The 22,494-nt window shown below is 43.9% G+C and overlaps 1 protein-coding gene across 10 annotated transcripts in view; it reads left to right on the top strand.

Annotated features, from left to right (window-relative positions):
• nfixb (nuclear factor I/Xb) overlaps nt 1-22,494 on the top strand; it is a 641,619-nt gene that overhangs the window by 532,855 nt on the left and 86,270 nt on the right. For all 10 annotated transcript variants that reach the window (XM_048522060.2, XM_048522059.2, XM_048522062.2 and 7 more), the window contains 3 exons: nt 11,288-11,362; nt 15,238-15,358; nt 17,073-17,209. In XM_048522060.2, coding sequence (XP_048378017.1) covers nt 11,288-11,362; nt 15,238-15,358; nt 17,073-17,209 — 333 coding nt within the window. The remainder of the gene's footprint in view (nt 1-11,287; nt 11,363-15,237; nt 15,359-17,072; nt 17,210-22,494) is intronic.

Here is a 22,494-nt window from a genome sequence, read left to right as displayed (position 1 = left end):
AGCCTAGAGGAGGTGTTCATAGAATGCATCCGCGATAATTTCCTTGAACAATATGTAATGGAACCTATGAGGGAGAAAGCTATCCTAGATCTAGTCCTGTGTAATGAGATGGGAATAATTAATGGTCTCACAGTGAGGGATCCTTTCGGAAGGAGTGATCACAGTATGGTCAAATTTAAAATACAGATGGAGCGTGAGATGTTTAAATCCACTACCAATGTCCTGTGCTTAAACAAAGGAGACCATGATGGGGTGAGGGAGGAGTTAGCTAAGTTAGAATGGGAGCAAAAAATTTATTGTGGGTCAATTGAGGAACAGTAGAGGACTTTCAAAATGATTTTTCACAGTGCTCAGCAGAAGTATATTCCAGTGATGAGGAAGAACTGTAGGAAAAGAGATCATCAGCCATAGATGTCTAAGGAAATAAAGGAAAGTATCAGATTTTAAAAAAATACAAAAAAACAAAGAGTAGTGGGAAACTAGTAGACTGGGAAATCTTTAAAGGCCAACAGAAAGCCACAAAAAAGTTATAAAGAAAAGAATGATAGATTATGACAGTAAACTAGTTCAAAATATAAAAGCAGGCAGCAAAAACTTCCACAAATATGTAAATTATAAAAGAGTAGTGAAGGTAAACATTGGTCCTTTTGAGGATGAGAATGCCAATTTAATAACTGGGGATGAGGAAATAGCCAGTTATTAAACAATTATTCTGTGTCAGTCTTCACAGTGGAAGACACAAATAACATGCCAAAAACTGAAGGCAAAAAGGTTATGGCAGGTGAGGACCTAGAAACTATTATTATCACTAAGGAGGCAGTGCTGGGCAAGCTAATGGGACTGAAAGTAGACAAGTCTCCTGGCCCTGATGAGATGCATCCCAGAGTACTAAAAGAGGTGATAGGGGAAATAGCAAATGCACTAGTAATTATTTACCAAAATTCACTAGACTCTGGGGTGGTTCCTGCAGATTGGAAAACAGTGAATGTGACGCCACCGTTTAAAAAAGGAAGTAGTCAAAAAGCAAGTAACTACAGGCCAGTTACCTTAACCTCGGTCGCGGGGAAAATGCTTGAATCTATCATTAAGGAAGAAATAGCAAGACATCTAGATATAAATTGTCCCATTGGGAACACCAGCATGGGTTCATGAAGGGTAGGTCATGTTTAACTAATTTGGTGGAATTATTTGAGGACATTACTTGCATGGTGGACAATGGGGAACCTGTGGATGTGGTGTATCTGGATTTCCAGAAGGCATTTGACAAGCTGCAACATCAAAGGCTGCTACATAAGATAAAGTTCCAGGGTATTACAGATAATGTATTGGCATGAGTAGAGGATTGGTTGACTAGTAGAAAGCAAAGAGTAGGGGTAAATGGGTGTTTTTCTGGTTGGTGGTCAGTGGCTAGTGGTGTGCCTCAGGGATCTGTGTTGGGACCGCAATTGTTTACAATTTACAAAGATGATTTGGAGTTGGGGACAAAGTGTGGTGTGTCAAAATTTGCAGATGACAGTAAGGTGAGTGATAGAGCAAAATGTGCAGAAGACAGTGAAAGCCTGCAGAGGGATATAGATAGTCTAAGTGAGTGGGAAAGATCTGGCAGATGGAGTACAATGTTGGTAAGTGTGAGGTCATCCATTTTAGAAGGAATAACAGCAAAATGGACAATGTTTTAAATGATAAAAAGTTGCAGCACACTGCTGTGCAGAGGGACTTGGGTGTCTTTGTACATGAATCGCTAAAAGTAGGATTGCAGGTGCAGCAGGTAATTAAAAAGGCCAATGGAATTCTGTCTGTCATTGCTCGAGGGATGGAGTTTAAAAACAGGGAGGCTGTGCTGCAGCTGGCCCTGGTGAGGCCACACCTGGAGTAGTGTGTGCAGTTTTGATCTCCTTACTTGAGAAGAGATACATTAGCACTGGAGGGGGTGCAGAGGAGATTCACTCGGCTGATTCCAGAGTTGCAAGGGTTGGATTACAAGGAGAGACTGAGTCAGCTGGGATTATACTCATTGGAATTCAAAAGAATGAAGGGAGATCTTATAGAAACATGTAAGATTATGAAGGGAATAGATAAAGTGGAGGCAGGGAGGTTGTTTCCATTGGCAGGTGAAAGTAAGACTAGGGGGCTTAGCCTCAAAATAAAGGGAAGCAGATGTCGGACTGAGGTCAGGAGGAACTTCTTCACCCAAATGGTTGTGACTCTGTGGAATTCCCTGCCCAGTGAAGCGGTTGAAACTACCTCACTGAATGTTTTTAAGGCAAGGCTGGATAAATTTTTGAACAGTCGAGGAATTCAGAGTTATGGTGAACAGGTGGTTAAGTGGAGCTGAGTCTCAAAAAGATTAGCCATGATCTTATCAAATGGTGGGGCAGGCTTAAGGGGCCAGATGGCCTACTCCTGCTCCTAGCTCTTGTGTTCTTATAACATGATGATATAAGCATGTCCCTTAAAGGTATAATTCAGACTAGCTGTGAGACATAACATGACAATATTCACACCCACTTACCCAAAGACCACACATATCCACACGCAAACATACATGTACAAATCGGAACAGTGGCAGACATGTGCAGACTGCCTATGAATGTGCTCAGAACCAGGCCCAGTGTTGTTGTAGCAAAACATCAGGTTTTAGAACTGAAGTGGTCCGATCTTGAGGACAAGGAAAACCTAGTGGATTAAATACTGATACAAGTTAAGGGAGGGATAAATTGCTGTTAACCGAGAGGTGTTAAGGTGTGGGATACTTGACCAAAACCTGGTGGATGTGAAGTCCATAATCCTTTTTGCAAGAGATGAGGATAAATGCTAAAAAGCATAAGGTGATGAAGAGAGAGTGAGGAGCAGAATGGTTGCATAGTTCACTCAGAAAACTAGAATAGATGCAATTGCTAAATTACGGTAAATGGTAGCTTATATGAGACAGGGATTGCTATTTCCTGGGAGGAAGATGATAGAATCATAGCCATTTCTGGCTAACTCTGAACTTACTCATCTTGTCTTTAATGCCAAAAGATTTCCTGTCCAGCATCCAGCTGCACACATACCAGGCCTTTCACCACCTGCCATCCATACCCCTGTATTCCCTTAGAGAAGGTGGCAATCAGATTGAATCTCTGAACAATTGTGCGGCCTGCTTTTTTCTTCCCATGAACTTTAGGTTTCATTTCACTCTCCTGTTCGCTTCACACGCCCTGCATTCTTGCTTTCTGTAAAGGTGCTGTCTAAATCCCTTGGTGAATAAAGCTGAGACTGAACTCCAACAACAGGGATAGGCTGGGTATTTCCACACTCTGATTACATTCTGTTCAGAGAAATTTGATTTAACTCATTTCACCCTGATGATTATCTTCAACCTGTTATCCATCATTGCAGCCTTATCAACAGGTTGGATTGCCAACTCTGGCTGCACAGGAAGAGTTGTGCCCTTCAACCTGTATCCTCCCCATTACTGCCAGTGATTGGCTGTAGACTCTTCTCCCTCACCAGGGCAACTGCCTTCCTACAGCCAATTGTAAAACTATGAAAGTGTAAGATGTAGGCCATTCAGCCCATCAAGATTCATCTGCCATTTGATGAGGCCATGGCTGATCTGATAATCTTCAACTCCACTTTTCTGCCTTATCCCAATAGCCCTTGCTTCTCTTACTGATTAAAACCTGTCTCAACCTTGAATCTACTTACTGACCCAGCCTCAACAGCCCTCTGTGGTAAAGAATTCCACAGATTCAGTGTCCTCAGAGGGAAGAAATTCCTCCTCATCTCTGTCTTATACATGTGACCCCTTATTCTGAGATTATACACTCTGGTCCTAGTCTGTCCCACATGGGGAAACAACCTCTCTGCATCGACTGTCATAGAATCATGCAGCATGGAAACAAGCTCTTCAGCCCAACTCGTCCGTGCCGACCAGATTTCTTAAACTGAACTAGTCCCATTTGCCTTGATCTGGTGTGTATATCTCTAAACCTGTCCTATCCATATACCTGTACAAATGTCTTTTAAATGTTGTAATACTAGCCTTAAATGTTTCATTGAGGCCTTTTCTCATTCTTGTAAACTCCCACTCAGTATAGTCCCAGATGAGGTTCTCTCTGCCCTTTGAGGTCCTTGATAGAAAGATCTATAAAATTATGGACCAGTGATCCTTACCTCAGTTGTTGGTAAAGTGTTGGAAAAGGCTATTAGGGATAGGATTTATAATCATCTAGAAAAGAATAAATTGATTAGGGATAGTCAGCATGGTTTTGTGAAGGGAAGGTCGTGCCTCACAAACCTTATTGAGTTCTTTGAGAAGATGGCCAAACAGGTAGATGAAAGTAAACCGGTTGATGTGGTGTATATGGATTTCAGCAGGGCGTTCGATAAGGTTCCCCACAGTAGGCTATTGTACAAAATGCGGAGGAATGGAATTGTGGGAGATATAGCAGTTTGGATCAGAAATTGGCTTGCTGAAAGAAGACAGAGGGTGGTAGTTGATGGGAAATGTTCATCCTGGAGACCAGTTACTAGTGGTGTACTGCAAGGGTTGGTGTGGGGTCCACTGCAGTTTGTCATTTTTATAAATGACCTGGATGAGGGCGTAGAAGGATGGGTTAGTAAATTTGCAGACAACACTAAGGTCGGTGGAGTTGTGGATAGTGACGAAGGATGCTGTAGGTTGCAGAGAGACATAGATAAGCTGCAGAGCTGGGCTAAGAGGTGGCAAATGGAGTTTAATGCAGACAAGTATGAGGTGATGCACTTTGGTAGGAGTAACCGGAATGCAAAGTACAGGGCCAATGGTAAGATTCTTGATAGTGTAGATGAGCAGAGAGATCTCGGTGTCCATGTACACAGATCCTTGAAAGTTGCCACCCAGGTTGACAGGGCTATTAACAAGGCATACAGTGTTTTAGCTTTTATTAATGAGGGATCGAGTTCCAGAACCAAGAGGTTATGGTGAAGCTGTACAAAACTCTGGTGCAGCCGCACTTGGAGTATTGCGTACAGTTCTGGTCACCACATTATAAGAAGGATGTGGAAGCTTTGGAAATGGGTGTAGCGGAGATTTACTAGGATGTTGCCTGGTCTGGAGGGAAGGTCCTACGAGGAAAGGCTGAGGGACTTGAGGCTGTTTTCATTAGAGAGAAGAAGGTTGAGAGGTGACTTAATTGAGACATATAAAATAATCAGAGGGTTAGATAGGGTGGATAGGGAGGGCCTTTTTCCTAGGATGGTGACGGCGAGCACGAGGGGGCATAGCTTTAAATTGAGGGGTGAAAGATATAGGACAGATGTCAGAGGTAGTTTCTTTACTCAGAGAGTAGTAAGGGAATGGAACGCTTTGCCTGCAACAGTAGTAGATTCGCCAACTTTAGGTACATTTAAGTCGTCATTGGATAAGCATATGGATGTACATGGAATAGCGTAGGTTAGATGGGCTTCAGATCGGTATGACAGGTCGGCACAACCTGGGCCGAAGGGCCTGTGCTGTGCTGTAATGTTCTATGTTCTGTGTTCTATCCCAAGACACTGTATTTCAAAGAGAAACAGCAGGGAGGAAGGTGACCTGGAGTGAAGGAACTTGGAAATATTCAGCATCTGTGGGGACAGTGGCAGAGTTGAGGGGCTGAATTTTCCATATCAGGAAACAGCTTATGCTGGGGCTGTGGCCAGGCATGGCAAAGGGTGATCTTGAGGGCCTCCGTAAGTACTAATGAAGGGAGGGGTCTTATGGGCAAAGCGGGTGATAGCAGGATATGGGAAATGCAGAATCTGCTGTGCCTCATTTAACAGGCTGTGAAACTTCCCAAGAAGCTTGTTCATGAGCGCGGACAAGACAGGAGCTGATCTTCCAATCACAGGTCATCACAGCTCCGGCTCAGTTCAGACAGTGCAATGCCACCATGGAAGACACAAGGCATTTTTATAAGTAGAAGTTTGCCACCCCTACCCTGTCCCAACACTGTGTGAGCAGATGAAGCACCATTTAGGATCACTCAGCTGATTCTACGAATGCCAATCTTTTGTCTCCCTTAGAGCTCGCTGCCACTAATGGCACACTGGGCCCACTAAGAGGGTATCAACACTTGTGGGTGGCATTGTGAGAGTGACACAGATGCACATATGCACACGCACGTGTACACTGACAAACATCAGGACTTGGACATCATCTACACTCTTGTGTTACCAACTGGAATTCGAAAATCGTGCCACATTTCAGAAAGCGATAATGTGTCATTGACCTGAAATACTAACCGGTTTTTCTCTCTCTCTCTGCTGAGTATTCCCAGTGCATTTTGTTTTATTTCAACCTTGCAGCATCCCCTATATTTTACTCCTGATTTCCATCCCTTTCCACACGCTCTGTTAGTAATTTAATGAATCCCTCAATCACCAGAATTATTATAGCACAGAAGGAGACCATTCAGTCCAACATGTCTTCGCCAGGTGTATTAGGTGTTATCTAATGCCAATCTCCTGCCTTTTCCCCCATGTCTTCATAGCATCACTGTCTAATAAAATACCCAGTGTCCTTTTGAATGACTCCATTGAACCTGCCTCCACCACTTTTCCAGGCAGCTCATTCCAGACCCTAATTACTCGCAGTGTGAAAAAGTCTTTTCTCACATCACCCTTGCTTATCTTTCTACGTTCTAGCCTCTGCACCTTCAGAAGGATGTAAGGCCTTTGGAGGGTTTGGAGGAAATAAGATTAGAATTAAGGAATTTGGTGACATAGAGAGACTAGTGAAGCTGGGACTGTTCTCCTCTTAGCTAAGAAAATCAAAAGGTTTCATGGGATGTGGGTCTCATTGGCAAGGTCAATATTTGTTGCCCTTTCTTAATGCCCTTGAAACACTCAGCCATTTCAGAGGGCAGTTAGAAGACAGCCACATGACATGGATCTGGAGTTACATATAGGACATACCATAGAAGGGCCGCAGATACCCTAGGGGATGGTAATAGATCAAATGGGTTTTTTTTACGGTAGTCAGTAATAGGCTTGCAGTCACTAATTTTTAGATTTATTACATGAATTTAAATACCATGTTGAGATTTAAAACAACATCCCCAATAGATGAAGCCTGGACCTCTGAATTAAAAATGTAACATTACCACCACACCACAATCTCAAAGTTGCTAAGAGTTTTGAAAGAGGACAGAGGGAAAAACCATTCCCAGTGGCCAAACATTGAGGAGCGTCAAAGGACAACAACTTAAGACAACAGAAAAAAAAAGCTGGTGGAGCTAGGAGACTCAGAGAAGAGGACGGTAGGGGAGTGATGATAAGATTCTTTTAAATTTTGTCACACAGCAGATTATGGTGACTTGGAATGGAGGCTGATTTAAAAGTGACTTTCAAATTGGAATTTGGCAAATACTTAATGAGTAAGAATAAAATACAAAACAATGAGGAAACAGCTGGGCCAGGTAGGATGATGAGATTAATCGCTTCATTCTTTCAACGTGCCCCCACAAGGATGATGGAGTGAATGGCCTCCATGTGATCTGTAAGATTCTTGGCAGAATAGTTTCCCAGGACTCGTACCCAAAACTGAGACTTCACATCAACTTAAATGTTTCTCCTTGGGGCTCCCTGCATTGTGGGCCATAACTTTCCCAAAGTTTTGCAATGAAAGTAAAATATACCACACTGCCAGTTAAAAACTGACATCAATGTGTAACAAATTGCACTCCAGAGGGCAGTAAACTAATGTCCCAGCTACCTTTGTGCCTCCATCTATCATTTTAACAATTTGGAATTAATTTGACAGAAGTAGCAAAGTATGAGCAAGTTTTAAGTTCTCCACCGGAAGATAATGCAGGTTTTAGACATAACATTTTTGCTGCCCTGACATTGCTTAATTAAAACCATTTGCAGAAAGGGTTAAAACTCTGGTCTCAAACTGCACTAGAGTGCTCATAATCTGAGCACTAAATTTAACCCCAGCCTGACCTCTCAAACCCAAACTCTGTCCATTGCAGCGAATGTTTCTAGATTAATCTATCCAACTGAACCCTTCTTATCCCTCATCTTCCTCTTCATCCTAATGTTACCTTCACTCATCTGGTCTTCTGATGGGGAACCTCTTTGCAAAAACACACCTCCTCATTCTGCCTCCCAAAGTGAGGGAGTTCAGCTCACCATATCCTTTAGAAATATTCTTCAAAACAATGTATTGGGACATGATATAATATATCTCTGGAGCAAGTGGGATTTGAACCTAATCCTCTTCTTCCTGAGGTAGGGACGCGACTGGACACCACAAGAGGCCTCACTGCCTTCTTTATATTTTTGACTTCTGTTCATCCCTTGAAGGAAGGGCTGTTCATTTTCCCACATTAATTCATTTCTGTTGGGCATTCCCCAATCTCCCAACTTTCTGCGTTTGACTGAAAATTGTCTGGACTGTCAGAGGAACAGTTCAAAGAGCAGGAGATTAGAATTTTTCTAAATGCAAGTTAGGGTCACCGATACAGCAATGCGCCAGCAATTTGCTCATTTGCTGTTGCCCTAATTCTCCCCCCATTATTTCCTGGCTCTGGAGAACCCTTTCTCAAGTCCCTAACCCCGGAGTAAGTGTGAGTCTGCATTTAAGGTTCCTCAACATGGAAATTACAGATTTGCATTGATATAGCAACATCAGGATGCCCTGAAGTGCTTTGCAGCCAATCAAATACTTTTGACATGTTGCCACTTTTGTAAAGGAGGGAACGCAGCATCCAGTTTGTGCTCAGAAAGCTCCCACAAGCTGCAACACCATAACATAACAACAGGAGTAGACCATTCAGCCCCTCAAGCCTGTTCCACCATTCATAGGGAACGTGGCTAATCTGGGGTTTAACTCTATACACCTGCAAGAGAAACAGTAATTGTTGGAGAAACTCAGCAGGTCTGACAGTACTTGTGGAAACAGAGAGAGAGAGAGCAGAGTTAATGCTTGGAGCCCAGTGACCCTTATTCAGAACCTGCCTTTGGCCTCTGTCCCTTAATGCCTTTGCTTGACCAGAATCAGATTTAAAACTAACAGCTGATCCATAATCCATTGCCATTTGTGGAAGAGAGTTCCAAACCTCTACTACTCTTTGTGTGTGGAAATGCTTCCCAACATCTCACCTGAACAATCTGACCTTAATTTTTAGAGTATGCTCCCTTGTTCTAGAAACTTCAAACATTGGAAATTGTTTATCTTGATCTACGTTGTCTTTTCCTGCTGTTCCAATGACCAAACAATCTGCTTCTTGTGATGCTGATTGAGGGAATAAATATTGCCTGGGACGCTGGGGAGAGCTCTCCCAGTAGTGCCACAGAACATAGCATTTTTATGTCTCGGCCAAAGGAAGGAATGCTGTTTGAGCAAGGTCAGAATGTCACCTTGGATGCTGTCACAAGTATTAGATTTGGAAACACATAACCTTGTGACTCAGTCACACACCTTACATGCATTACATTGGGAAGGTGATGGCCTAGATGTTATCACTGGACTGTTAATGCAGAGACCCAGGGTCATGTATTCAAATCTCACCTCGGCAGATAGCAAAATTCGAGTTCAGTGTAAATCTGGAATTAAAAGTCAAGTGATGACCACAAAACCATTGTCAGGATAAAACGATCTAGTTCACTAATCCCCTTCGTGGAAGGAAACTGCCATCATTAGCTGGATTGAGCTATATATGACTCCAGACCTACAGCAATGGGGTTGACTTGTAACTGCCCTCTGGCAGCTCGGGATGGGTATTATATGTTGGACTGGCCAGTGATGCCCTCAACCCCTGAATGAATGAATAAAAAACATTCAGGACCAGCTGACACCTAAGAAAGACCAAATTAGATCCACCCTGCTTTCAGTTTGAAGCACCCTGATGCAGTAGACTTCTGCATGTATTTCTGGACTCTAAGGTTCTGTGAATTGAAATCACAGCTCTGCTGAACCTTCACATATTGCCACAACCCACATTAAACCTGGTCTTTGCAGTGGAGTTTGGTTTACAAAGATGTCTTGTCCCTGTTTGTGGCTCTAAATTACGAGCAACCTTTTGACAAGAGCAAATTGGCAGATAAATTGTTTGAACTTGTAATTAGTCTGAGCAAAGACATGTGTCCTGTCAGCATGACTGAATATTGTGGCGATTTTTCTTTGCCTCGAGGTGGTGGGAAGGAAGGTGGAAGGAAGAAAATGCGAGAATTGCTCAAACCAGGCATCTGTGAATCAATCCCTGGGGGGGCTACAGGCTGACTTGATTGACTGACAGTTCTGCATGTCTGACTGGAAATAAATGCTACGCATTTTTGCATCGCATTTAGTTTTCAGGGTTCACTCAATTCATTCCTACCAGAATAAGGCCCAATGTAAAATCCTCAACAGACCACTATTATAGTGCTCAGCGAGAAAAGCAAGCATTCTGAACTCTGTCAATTTGACCTTGTTGTTTCTGTTAATTTATTGTGAGGTAATAATCGCAATTGGGAAGTTTAGCCTTAACTATTTGCTGTAGCAGTTGTCAGGCCTGTTTAAATGGTTGGGAGTGTACAGTGGTATCACATACCATTACCAGTTTGGATGGGTATATGCCATAGTGTACTGTTTTTTCTGGTTTGTATTTATTCAGAATTCTCATGCCTCAGTTTGGTTCCTAACAAACATGGAATTGCCCATTAAATGGTGACAAGTAATAAATGGGTTGACTGTGGCCCAAATGGCAGATGGAGTCTTACTAGTGATATGCGATTTGGGTGCACATCGAAACATCTGCAAACTTGCACCCTCCATTGGCAGAAGTTTGGAATGTGTTTAATTGCGTCCTCTCCCAGTTACCATAGATTTGCTGACACTGAATGTATCGCTAGTTAATCCATGTGTCTTTGGGAATTGCTGGCTTCCACCTGCGACATCCATATCTGGTGAATGAATGAGAAAATAAAACTGAGCAATGGAGAATAGGAATCATACTGTTGTCATTTCCCAATTTGCTTTAGTCCACTACTGGCAGCTGTGCTATCGGCCACTCTACTGCTTTAAGCTCCCTGTCTATTTTTTATTTGATATACATCCAAAATGGGACCGTTGCTGTGATAAGGGCACTGGATAAATGTGAATGGTTATTGTGACAGAGCTCCAGTACCTCACCAGGTCATGTTGAACCCTGGAAACTGGATGGTCCTGGTGTGACCCTGACAAAGTGAGTAGCTAATGTTGTCTCTTGAAGGTACTGACTCCTCGGGACAATCCTGTTGTGTGTCATTTTACTCCAGCTTTGAATCATTTTCCAATGACTTTCTTTTCTCTTCTCATCAGGGCATTTGAATTTCCAGGACTGTTTTATTACATCTGGAGTTTTTAGCGTTTCTGAACTTGTGAGAGTGTCGCAAAGTAAGTATTGATTGATTTGGTTTGGAGATTCTTACACTTTATTTTAAAGTTATTTTTATTGTGTTGAATTATCACAGTTTGTTGCCACCTTGCATTGGTGGTGTGATAAATGTACCGGACTATTAATTTTGTACCATGGGTTACAAGCTATCATCGTTTAACCAGTAAATCTGGAATGAAGGAGCTTAATAATGCTGAGATTGTGTAGGTTGGGCCTGTACTTACTGCAGATTGGAAGAATGAGAGGCAACCTCGTTGAAACAAGATTCTTGAGGACTTGACAGGGTAATTGCAGAGAGGTTGCTTCCCCTTGTGGGAGAATGTAGGAGCAGATGGCAAAATCCCAGAGTAAGGGGTCACCTATTTGAGATAGAAATGACGAGGAATTTCTTCTCTCTGAAGGCTGCAAATGTGTGGAATTGTTTACCACAGACAGCTGTTGAGGCTGGCTCATTAGCTATATTCAAGGCTGGAATAAGCAGATTTTTAATCAGTAAGGAAAATCAAGGGTAATGGGGAAATAGCAGGAATGTGGAGTTGAGAATGATCACATCACTGAATGGTGGAGCAGACCAGATGGGCCGAATGGCCGAAACTGCTCCTATGCCTTATGCTCTTAAGGAGACAGGATGGCGTCATATGTATGTCAGAGTGTGAAGATATGAGGTTATATAAGGAATAGGTGTAGGCCATTCGGCCCATCAAGTCTGTTTTTGTTGTTCTGTAAGATCATGGCTGATTTACTGCCTATTTCCCTGCTGGTTGACCAAAAATCTGTTTAAGTCAGTCTCAAATATATTTTGTGACTCAATCTCTAGAAGAGAGTATTCTGAAATTTAAAGATCCTTTGAGGGAATACAAACACCACCTTGTCTCCAGAGTAAATGGGAGGCTCCTTATTTAGGATACCCTCCAAGGGGAATCATTCTCTCAACACCCCTGTCCCTTTAAACTCTAATCATCATAGGCCCAACCTCCTCAACCTTTCTTCTTGATATTGCTCCCACCCCCATCTCAGAAACGGAGCGTGTGATGAGTGAAGCCAACAATGCAGCATTTGTTGTTTGCCATTTATAAACTTGATTGATTTTAAACGATTTTATCTTGATTAACGTACAAAATGTATACACGTGTCTTTATTTGCATTTCAGCCAGGGATAAATTGCTTTACTTGAAACATTTGACTCAACACATTTGATCATTCAAATTGTGCTTTCTTCCTCCTCCAACCAGTGTGAAGCAAAGACTGGAGAATTATCTGATAGAGGTTTGCTTACTTGAGTGGTTAGGCCCAAAGAAAACACTTCCTCCTCAAGTCAGAAATGGTAATTGGGGTTACACAGTTGTTGCTAAATGGGAGTTCGGGGGGACTGAAAATGCCAAGCCTAGCCTCGCCTCCACAGGGAATAAATGAGGCACATTGAACAAATGAATTTGTGGAGAAACTAGACAAATGCATATGGACAAGCACGGAGGAGCAGTAGTGGGCCATTCAGCCTCTCAGGCCAGCTCCACCGTGTGATCAGACAAGGGTCGATCTGATTTTTATTTTAAGCTTGGAGATCAAGAGTTACAATTGGCACAGTCCCACAGTAAATCCAAGATCTTTGAGCCTTTGAAACAAAAATGTATCCAGTAACACACACAGTTATCCCCTGTAAGGTAGATCAGAGATGACCCAAGGAGTGACCTTTGACTTGAGTCATCATGATTCTTGCCTTTGATCCAGGGAGTCATCTGTGAGAGGAGAGGAAGGAATAGAAAGATCTGCTGCTTGGGGTGAGATGGAGGAACAGGACCAGGCTCATAGCGAGGATAACAATAATAAGCATGTGCATTTGTATAGCACCCTTAATGTGGTTAAATGTCATAGACCCATAAAAATTTACAGCACAGAAAAAGGTCTTACAACCCATCATGTGTGTACCAGTCAGAAACAACTACCTCACTATTCTAATTCCGTTTACCAGCACTTGTCTGCCTTGGAATCACAAGTGCACATTTAAATGTCTCAAGGCTCTTGACGAAAGGGTAACCAAATATCGTTTGATGCAGTGTCTCATAAAGCAATACTGTGATAAGGGCAGTGGATAAATGTGAATGGTTATTGCAACAGAGCTCCAGTACCTCACCAGGTCATATTGAATCCTGGAAACTGGATGGCCCTGGTATGACCCCGACAAAGTGAGTAGCTCATGTTGTCCCCTGAAGGTACAGTCCAAGGGTGACCAAGAACTTGCCAAAGAAATAGGTTTCCTGGAGCCTCTAAAAGGAAGAGGGAGAGGTGCAGTGGTACATTAGGATGTAGGAGCAGGAGAAGGCCACTCGGCTCCTTTACTCAGCTTCACCATTTGACAAGATCAAGATCCAGCCTCATCTCCGCTTTCCTATCTGACCCATTTCCCCACCCCTCCCCCACTCCATCTTTTGTCTATAAGATGCCTAATCTAGAATCTGTACAGTGCAGAAAGAGACTATTCAACCTATCGTGTTTGCACCAACCCTCCAAAGAGCATCCCAACCAGACCCACCCCATGACTCCACATTTTACCATGGTTAATCCAACTAACCTGGACATCTTTGGACTGTGTGTGGAAACCGGAACACCTGGAGAAACCGAAGCAGACGTGGTGTGAACATGCAAAAAGCACACAGACAGTTGCCTGAGGCTGGAGCCAAACCCGATTACCTGCTCTGTGAGGCAGTAGTGCTGACCACTGAGTCACCCGATGTTGAACACTGCTCCTCTTTGGAAGACAATTTCTAGGACTTAAAACTGTCTGAGAGAAAGAAAAGTTCTGAAAAGAGAGACCTCTCATTGTTGAACAGTGTTGTCTAGTTCCAATCTCCCCCTCCAGTGGAAACACCCTTTTCCTGTCCGGCCAATGAAATCCCCTCTGGATGGTCTCTGTTTTAGTAAGGTCAGATTTCATTTTCCTAAACACCAAGCCTACAGGTCCAGCCTGTCCAAACGTGCCTCGGAGGATAAACCTCTCCCTCCAGGAAGGTGTCGAGAGGTTAAGGGAGGGAAATCTTAAGTTTGGGGCTGAAATGGCTGAAAATGCAGCCACCAATAGCAGAGCAACCATAGTCAGGGAGAGTGCTGGAATTGGAGGAGGCTAGAGCCCTGAGAGGGTTGTGGAGCCAGAGGAGATGGCAGTAATAAGGAGGGCCAAGGCTATGAAGTGATGCGAAACCCAGGCTTAGAACATTAACATTGAGGTGTTGCTGAACTGGGAGCCAGTGAAGCATAGGGATCGAGGGGGTAAGGGATCAAGCGGGCAAAACTGGGGAAAAGAGTTAAGGAGACGAGGTGTGAAGGGGTGAGGGATCTAGAGAATAAGGTGTCGAGGGGATAAGGCATTAAGGGGGTGAGAGAAGCTTTGGTGCAAGTTGGGAATAATGGTAGTGAAGAGTTGGAAGACGTCCTGGTTACAAGGGGAGGGTCAGATGAGTGTTGGAATACTTACACCTTGAGTTAAGAAAGCCAAGGACATGGACAGGGGACGGATTAAACATTATCGAGTTGATGACGTTTGCAGAGTAGGGTCCTGATGATGGAGTCAGTACAGGGGCTACCCCAGGGATGAAGCAGAAATGTAGTCACAGGTGGCCTGCTTCAACCTGGACAGTAACGGGGTGGGGTGGGGGGCGGTGGAGAGAGAGCTGGGGGGAGAGAAAGAGAGAGAGAGAGGGCAGGAGTGACAGACTGAAGGACAGGGAAAAGAGAGAGAGGGTGGAGGCAAGGAGAGAGAGAGAGAGATTGGGGAAGGAGAGAGAGGGATAGGATAGAAAGGGAGATGTGGTGTCAATGACAGGCCAATAGTTGGATTCTCCCCTTTTAACTCAATGTGATTCTTTGCTCTTGTTCTCAGCCCCAGTTGCTGCTGCCACAGGCCCCAGCTTCAATCTGGCTGACCTGGAGAGTCCAGGCTACTACAGCATTAACCAGGTTCCCCTGGGTAGGAGGACCATTACCACCCCACCCTCCACCAGGTAAGAGACTGGGAGAAACAGTTCTGGGTGAGAAATCCCATGGGCTTGACATCATCGCGAAACAGTGGCCTGCTTTCTTCCGATCCAGAGTTGGTGCAGTTATATTGTTGAATTTGTGATCCAGTGATGTGGGTGAATATCCTGGAACACAGCTTCAAATCCCACAATGGCAAAGAAGTGGAATTCAAATAATAAAGTTGCCATTAAAGCTAGTCTCACTAATTATGGGTGCGGTCACTGTGTTTGTGGAATCATACTGTACAAAAGAGGCCCTTCAGCCCGTTGAGTCATCTGCACTAATCCCACTTTCCATCATTAGGCACCTGAATGCCTCCACAATTCTCCCAGGTAGTGCGTTCCCGATTCCAACCAACCTATGAGTCAAAAAAAGTTTCCTCAAATCCCCTCTAAACCTTCTGCCTTTCACCTAAAATAATGCCCCCCTCATTAATGACCCTGAGGGGTCAGTTTGACAGTTGAGGGGAACAGCTGCTTCCTATCCACTCTCTTCGTGCTTCTCATAATCTTATATACCTCAATTGTTGTAAAATACTTTCTGGTTAAATAATGCCCCTTAAGGTCAGAAAACTGCCATCCTGCCTTGATCTTGCTTTCAAGTGACTCCAGGCCCATAACTGCAGTCTGAAATGTTCAGTTCAGGGGTGACCAGGTATGAGCAATAAACATCCACGGCTGATGAGAAGTCACTAAAGGTGACATCATTCTTAAACTGGTATCAATGACCAGGATTCAATCTTAAACTCAAGCCAAAACTGCCTGCAGCAGTGGTTCCCATTGAAATGCATTGGCTTCCTTCAAAGGGTGACATGGTCACCTGAGTGCCAGGCTTCACAATTGTGAGCTCCAGTTCAGGGAGGATCTCAAGCTCTAAGGTAGGCCTGGTCACATTGGAGCTCTGACCAACCGAGTGAACAAACAGCTGTGATCTGGCTTTAAATCTTCTCATTTTTTTCAACAAACCATGATGGGGCCTAAGTGGCTCACCCTCAAGACCTGTCAATAGCATTAAAAACAGAAGTCCTTGAACTCTTTTAGAAAATGATTAATCTTCTCATTACCCTCCCTACCAACTCCTTACATGTGTCTTTTTTCCATTATGAATGTGAGCATCACTGACCAGGCCAGCAGTTATTGCCCATCCCTAATTGCCCGCAGGGTAATTAAGGGTCAATCTCATTGCTGTGTGTCTGGAGCCACATGTAGGGCCAGACCAGGTAAGGACAGCAGATTTCTTTCCTGAAGTGAATCAGATGGGTTTTTATGGCAGTTGCTACATGGTCACCATTAGACTGGCTTCTCTTAAATTGAATTCAAATTTCAGCCATCAGCTATGTTGGGAGTTGAACCAATGTCCTCAGAACATTAGGACTATGACTCCAGTACATTAGCACTAAGCCAGTACCTTCCCATTGAACAATGTCGCTATCTTGCAGGTTCAGTCTGACCTAGTCCCTCCCTGACCTAATAGATCTACTCCCCAACCCTACTCTTTCCCCCTTCCACATGTCTTACAGTTGAGTCCTGGTAGAAAAATATTGGCAGACCCCAGAGCTGGGGACTGTGGGCCTCAGTGCCTTTAGAAAGGGGCCTTTCAGTCCTAGGAAAGCTGACCACGCAGTTAGGCTGAGTGGCTGGGCTTTGTGAGTATTTTGTCGCCACCACATTTTTAGATGCTGCCCCTGCTTTTCCACAGCTCCACCAAGCGACACAAATCCATCGAGGACAGTGAGATGGAGAGCCCGGTGGATGAAGTCTTTTATTCCAGTACAGGCCGATCTCCAGCTGCGGGCAGCAGTCAGAGCGGAGGATGGCCTAATGATGTTGACACAGGTAAGGCCCTCTATTGGCTAGTACCTTCTGTTCTTTCATTGCCTCCTCATCACCAGCTACACATACCAAATTAAAACAGTCTGAAAGGGGAACTGTGTACTGATGATAGTCAACAGTTGCCATTGACCATATCTACAGTTTGTTTTAACAAAAGGCCTATGCCTTCGACTTGGGGTAGGTGGGGGTTGGGGGTGGGGATGATATGACTTGGGGACTTTTTTTTCCTTTTTATAAAAACTTACTTTTGCATGTTTTAATCCCAGCGTGGGATTTGGGCCAGCTGGGACAGAACTCATTCCCATCCCTTAGAGAACGTGGTATTGAGCAGCATTCTTGAACCACTGCAGCCCACATGCTGTGAGTAGACCCACAATACCCTTCAGGAGGGAATTCCAGGATTTTGACCCAAAGACACTGAAGGAACGACAATATATTTTCAATTCAGGATGGTGAATGGCTTGGATCCTGCAAGGGGTGTGTTCCCATGTATCTGCTGCCCTTGACCCTTTGGGTGAGAGTGGCCATATGTTTCTGTCAATGCCTTCCATTTATCATTACACTCCAGAGACTGTATCTATATGGATTGACACATCTGCCTTACTATCTATGGAGGGAAATGGAAATCTATTGGAGGTGGCTTTAGTCCTCTCACTGGGCTATCATGAGAATGGTAAAATCATTTGAACTTGGAGAGGGCCCTTTGACCTGCCAATCCAGTCTGTATAGAGACCGTAATGTAAATGTAGGTTCAGTGTAATCCTACCATAATTCCAACAGTGGAGAGAGATGACTGGCTGGTGGTTTAACCTGAGAATCACCATGCCTCAGGCAAGGGGAGAGGTTGATAATGCTTGATTGCCATGGGAATTGAACTTACGCTGTTGGCATCACAAAGCAGCTGCTCAAACCAACCACCAGTACATGGTCAAAGGCAGAATATTGTGGACACTGGAAATCTGACACAGAGACACAGAACACTGGAGAAATTCAAGATAACAAAGTATAGGGCTGGATGAACACAGCAGGCCAAGCAGCATCTTAGGACATACTTGAAGAGGCTTTGCAGTGAGGTTAAAATTGTGATCAGAGATAATGGGAACTGCGGATGCTGGAGAATCCAAGATAACAAAGTGTGGGGCTGGATGAACACAGCAGGCCAAATCCTAAGATATTGCTTGGCCTGCTGTGTTCATCCAGCTTCACACTTTGTTATCTTGGATTCTCCAGCATCTGCAGTTCCCATTATCTCTGATCACACTGGGAAAATTCAGCAGGTCTGGCAGCATCTGTGGAGAGAGAAACAGAGTTAACATTTTGAGTCTGATATGACTCTTCGTCAGAACTCTCTTCTTTTACATTAGAAACCAAAAAATTCAGCATTAAGGTGACAGAAACTAAAGTATAAATACAGCCAATATGCATGATGTAGCGACTATCAGTATCAGTAAAGAGAGACAAGTTTAGGTATATGGTGAAGACACTCCTCCCTTCCATGAACGCTGTATCTGCAACGTGTCAATCCAGGCAGTTTACACAGTGAACTTTTGTTTCCGGACATTTATTGATATTCATTCCTGTTTGCCCACGATATAAATGGAAAGTACAATGTGTCCCTGTTGGGTGATGTATGCATCCTGTCAGTTTCTCTGGATCATTTTCAGATGTGATCTGCCCTCAGCATCATAGTTCATGTCCTGTCACTCTGAGCTGAGTGCATGATTGAGGTTGACATTCACGGTGCCATACATAGGGTGCTACATTGTTGAAAGTCTCTCCTTTTGGAAGGTATGTTAAGCCCACTTCCCTCGCCGGAGGCATAAAGGACCCCGTGTCACTTATTTCAAAGATGTTCCCTGATATTTTCACCTCAGTCATCCTCACTAGCATGGTAATGTGTGTCAGATCATCACGTGTGAAAATTGTCGTGTGTGCTACGTGACAACACGGAGTGCACATCTGAAAGTGACCTCGTCAGTTGCAAAATTGGAGTGAGAAATGTCCCAAGGCCATTAAAGGCGATACCTAAATGCAGGTTCTCCTGTACGCACGTGTGCGTGCGTGTGTGTGTGTGTGTGTGTGTGTGAGACTATCTGTACATGTGTATGCATGTGTGTCTATCACTGTGTGTATTCATTTGTTTGTGTAGGTCTGTGTGTCAGTCTATGTTTCTATGTGTGAGTGTGCCTTTCTCTCCGTGTGTTTGTGTCTACGTGTGTGTGTGTGTGTGTGTGTGTGTGTGTGTGTGTGTGTGTGTGTGTGTGTGTGTGTGAGAGAGACTATCTGTACATGTGTATGCATGTGTGTCTATCCCTGTGTATATTCATTTGTTTGTGTAGGTCTGTGTTTCTATGTATGAGTGTGCCTTTCTGTCCGTGTGTGTGTGTGTGTGTGTGTGTGTGTGTGTGTGTGTGTGTGTGTGTGTGTGTGTGTGTGTGTGTGTGTGTGTGTGTGTGTGGATGTGTCTATCTGTGTGTGGGGGTGTTGAGAGAGGAGTAAGGAAGCAAATAAATTTGGGTGCTCCATTCTGAAATGGAGCTCAGGACAACAAGACCACATTGTCTCGAGAAGAGGGATTGCTTACAATCCAATGCTTCGCTCTCACTATTTCTTTTTTTAATTAAATGAGTCTGAGGGGGAGAGAGAGAGAGAGAGAAAGAGAGAACAGGCATTATCACAATCTGGAGCATTTTTCTAAATGTTCCTTGTGGTGAGGTAGAGAAAGAAAGAGTGAGAGATAAAAAAGCAGCCACAAAAAGCAGCTTGTTAGTTCAAGAATAAATCTGAAAAAAAAAAGGTGAGGAGCTGCCAAAAAGATCGGGAGCAGCAGGAATACAGATGGATTCCTTCATTCATCACAAGGCCTGGCTTGTTTTCCAAATCTCTTTGTGTCGAATGCCTTTTAAATTAAAAAAAATCTGACTGGTCTCTTGCAACGAAAGACGTTGTAAATTAGAGTGCAGAAAATGTCCAGCAAGCCTGCTTCCTGCCCTTGTTATCCTGTTTGATGAACCTCTTCCTTCAGGCTCCCCCACCCCTCCCCCGCCAAATCATTTTGAGGCACCTCATTAATGCCCCATTTGGAGCACAGAAGCCGCATGGGTCATTTCAAGGTGCAGCAATTTTTCACTAAATTTGGAATGTCAGTACCCGGTGCTCATGTGGTGCAGTGGTAGTGCCCTTACTCCTCTCCCAGAAGGTCTAGGTTCAAATCCCACCTGATCCTGAAGTGCGTGATCAGATCTCTGGACAGGTTGATTAGAAAAATAGGTTAAATTAAAAAGAAAACACCTGTGGGATGTTCTTATGGTGCAGAGGTAGTGTCCCCACCTCTGAGCCAGTAGGCCTGGGTTCAAACCCGACCTGTTCCAGAGGTGTGTTATAGAATCCTTACAGTGTGGAAACAGGCCCTTTGGCCCAACAATTCCATACTGAACCTCAGTGCACCCCACCCAGACGCATCCCCCTATAACCCACCTAAGCTACACGTCCCTGAACACTATGAGCAATTTAGCATGGTCAAGCCACCTAACCTGCACATCTTTGGACTGTGGGAGGAAACCCACGCAGACGCGGGGAGAATGTGCAAACTCCACACAGACACCCGAGGCTAGAAACAAACCTGTGTCCCTGGTGCTGTGAGGCTGCAGTGTTAACCACTGATCTGCCCCAGAAATTAGATTAGATTCCCTACAGTGTGGAAACATGACCTTCTGCCCCACAAGTGCATACCACCCCTTGAAGTGTCCTACCCAGACCCATTCCCCTCTAACCCACACACCCCTGAACACTACAGGAAATTTAGCATAGCCGATCCACCTAAGCTGCACATCTTTGGACTCCTCCATCAGTGAGGAGCAGCTCCATGACATCTTCACAAGATGGCTCCAAGGTCTGAAAACCCTTACACAACTGCTGAGGGAGACCGTACCTGGTAACCAGAAGTACAGGATGAGAAAGGAGGAAACTCACACCATATGTCCTCACATTATGGTAGGAGATGTGAAACCAAAACTATTTGATTCATAGAAGAGGGTGCTGCCTTCTGAGTTGTATTTGCACTGAAAACGTGATGGGAGTCCTGTTCTAAAAGTGAATCGTGGAGAAAAATGAGAAATGGTGCTCTCACTCACGCTCTCCTTTCATCATCAACCTGCATAAATTTTCTGTAACTTGCTCCATCTTTATCTCTACCTTGGATGACCCAGTTTGACCTTGCTCTGACATAACATCAATCCTAGCAATTCTAGTGCAGATTGTCAGCAAAGTCCTTTCGCTGAATTCGATGGGCAGAGTGCACTGTGAGCAGTGGGCCATTTAAATCATTGAACGGAAATTTCCAGTGCATGTCACCTTTCTCTGTTTCAGTGTTACAAGGTCATTCAGTATGTCCGGGAGAATAGGAAGCAGTTAGTGTCTGTTGTGTGAAGTGACAGTACAAACACATTTCTCAATGTGATAATGACGTTGCTCTGAGAAATGATCAGAGGAGCCCACAGCCCAGACTAATCAGTTTGCAGGTTTCCAGGATTAAATGGAGTCATTGTCCACGCTGGTCTTCTACATACATCCAGTGCCGCATTCTGCTTCACTGTTACAGATTTTCAAGCCATGCTGGATCATAGAGTCCAGAAAGACTTGCATTTCTGTGACACCTTACATGACTGGATAGCACATTGCCACCATTGAAGTGCAGTCTCTATTTTAATATGAGAAACTAACGGATAACTTGAGCACAGCAAGCTTCCACAATCTGTGAGGTAATCAATTAGGAGACATTTACCCCATTATTTCCGTGTTGCTGCTGGCTCTTCAGCTGGATTGTCATCCCAAATTCCATTTCCCTTACCTGACAACTTTTGATACATTTTCCTTTCGAGAGCCTTCTCTGATTCCCTATAAATGAGGTTTTGCTTTCTGATTTGTCTGTGGCAAAGAATTCCAGCCACTCACTGCGCAAAAGCATTTTTTTTTAACTTTCCCTATTATTCTTCAGTGAGGAGGTGATGTATTTGCATTCAACATTTATTTATGACCCGGGCACTTTCTGTTTCAAAGGTTAAATAATGCTGAAGAACCATCGCTTTTTTATGAAGAAAGTCTTCCTTTCCCTCAATTTGTTCTGCAGCAAGACTCAGAGCCATTTCTGTGGTAACAGATTTTAAGGTGCGCTTGGGGCTGCATCTGTATTTGGCCATGGTTTATGCCAAAACAAAATGCTCATCACCATTTCAACTCAAAATATAACTCATACCATTCACTCAAAGGAGCATAGGAACAGGAGTAGG

Source organism: Stegostoma tigrinum, chromosome 35, assembly GCF_030684315.1.
Source record: "Stegostoma tigrinum isolate sSteTig4 chromosome 35, sSteTig4.hap1, whole genome shotgun sequence".
NCBI lineage: Eukaryota > Metazoa > Chordata > Chondrichthyes > Orectolobiformes > Stegostomatidae > Stegostoma > Stegostoma tigrinum.
This window is presented reverse-complemented; position numbering and strand designations above follow the sequence as displayed.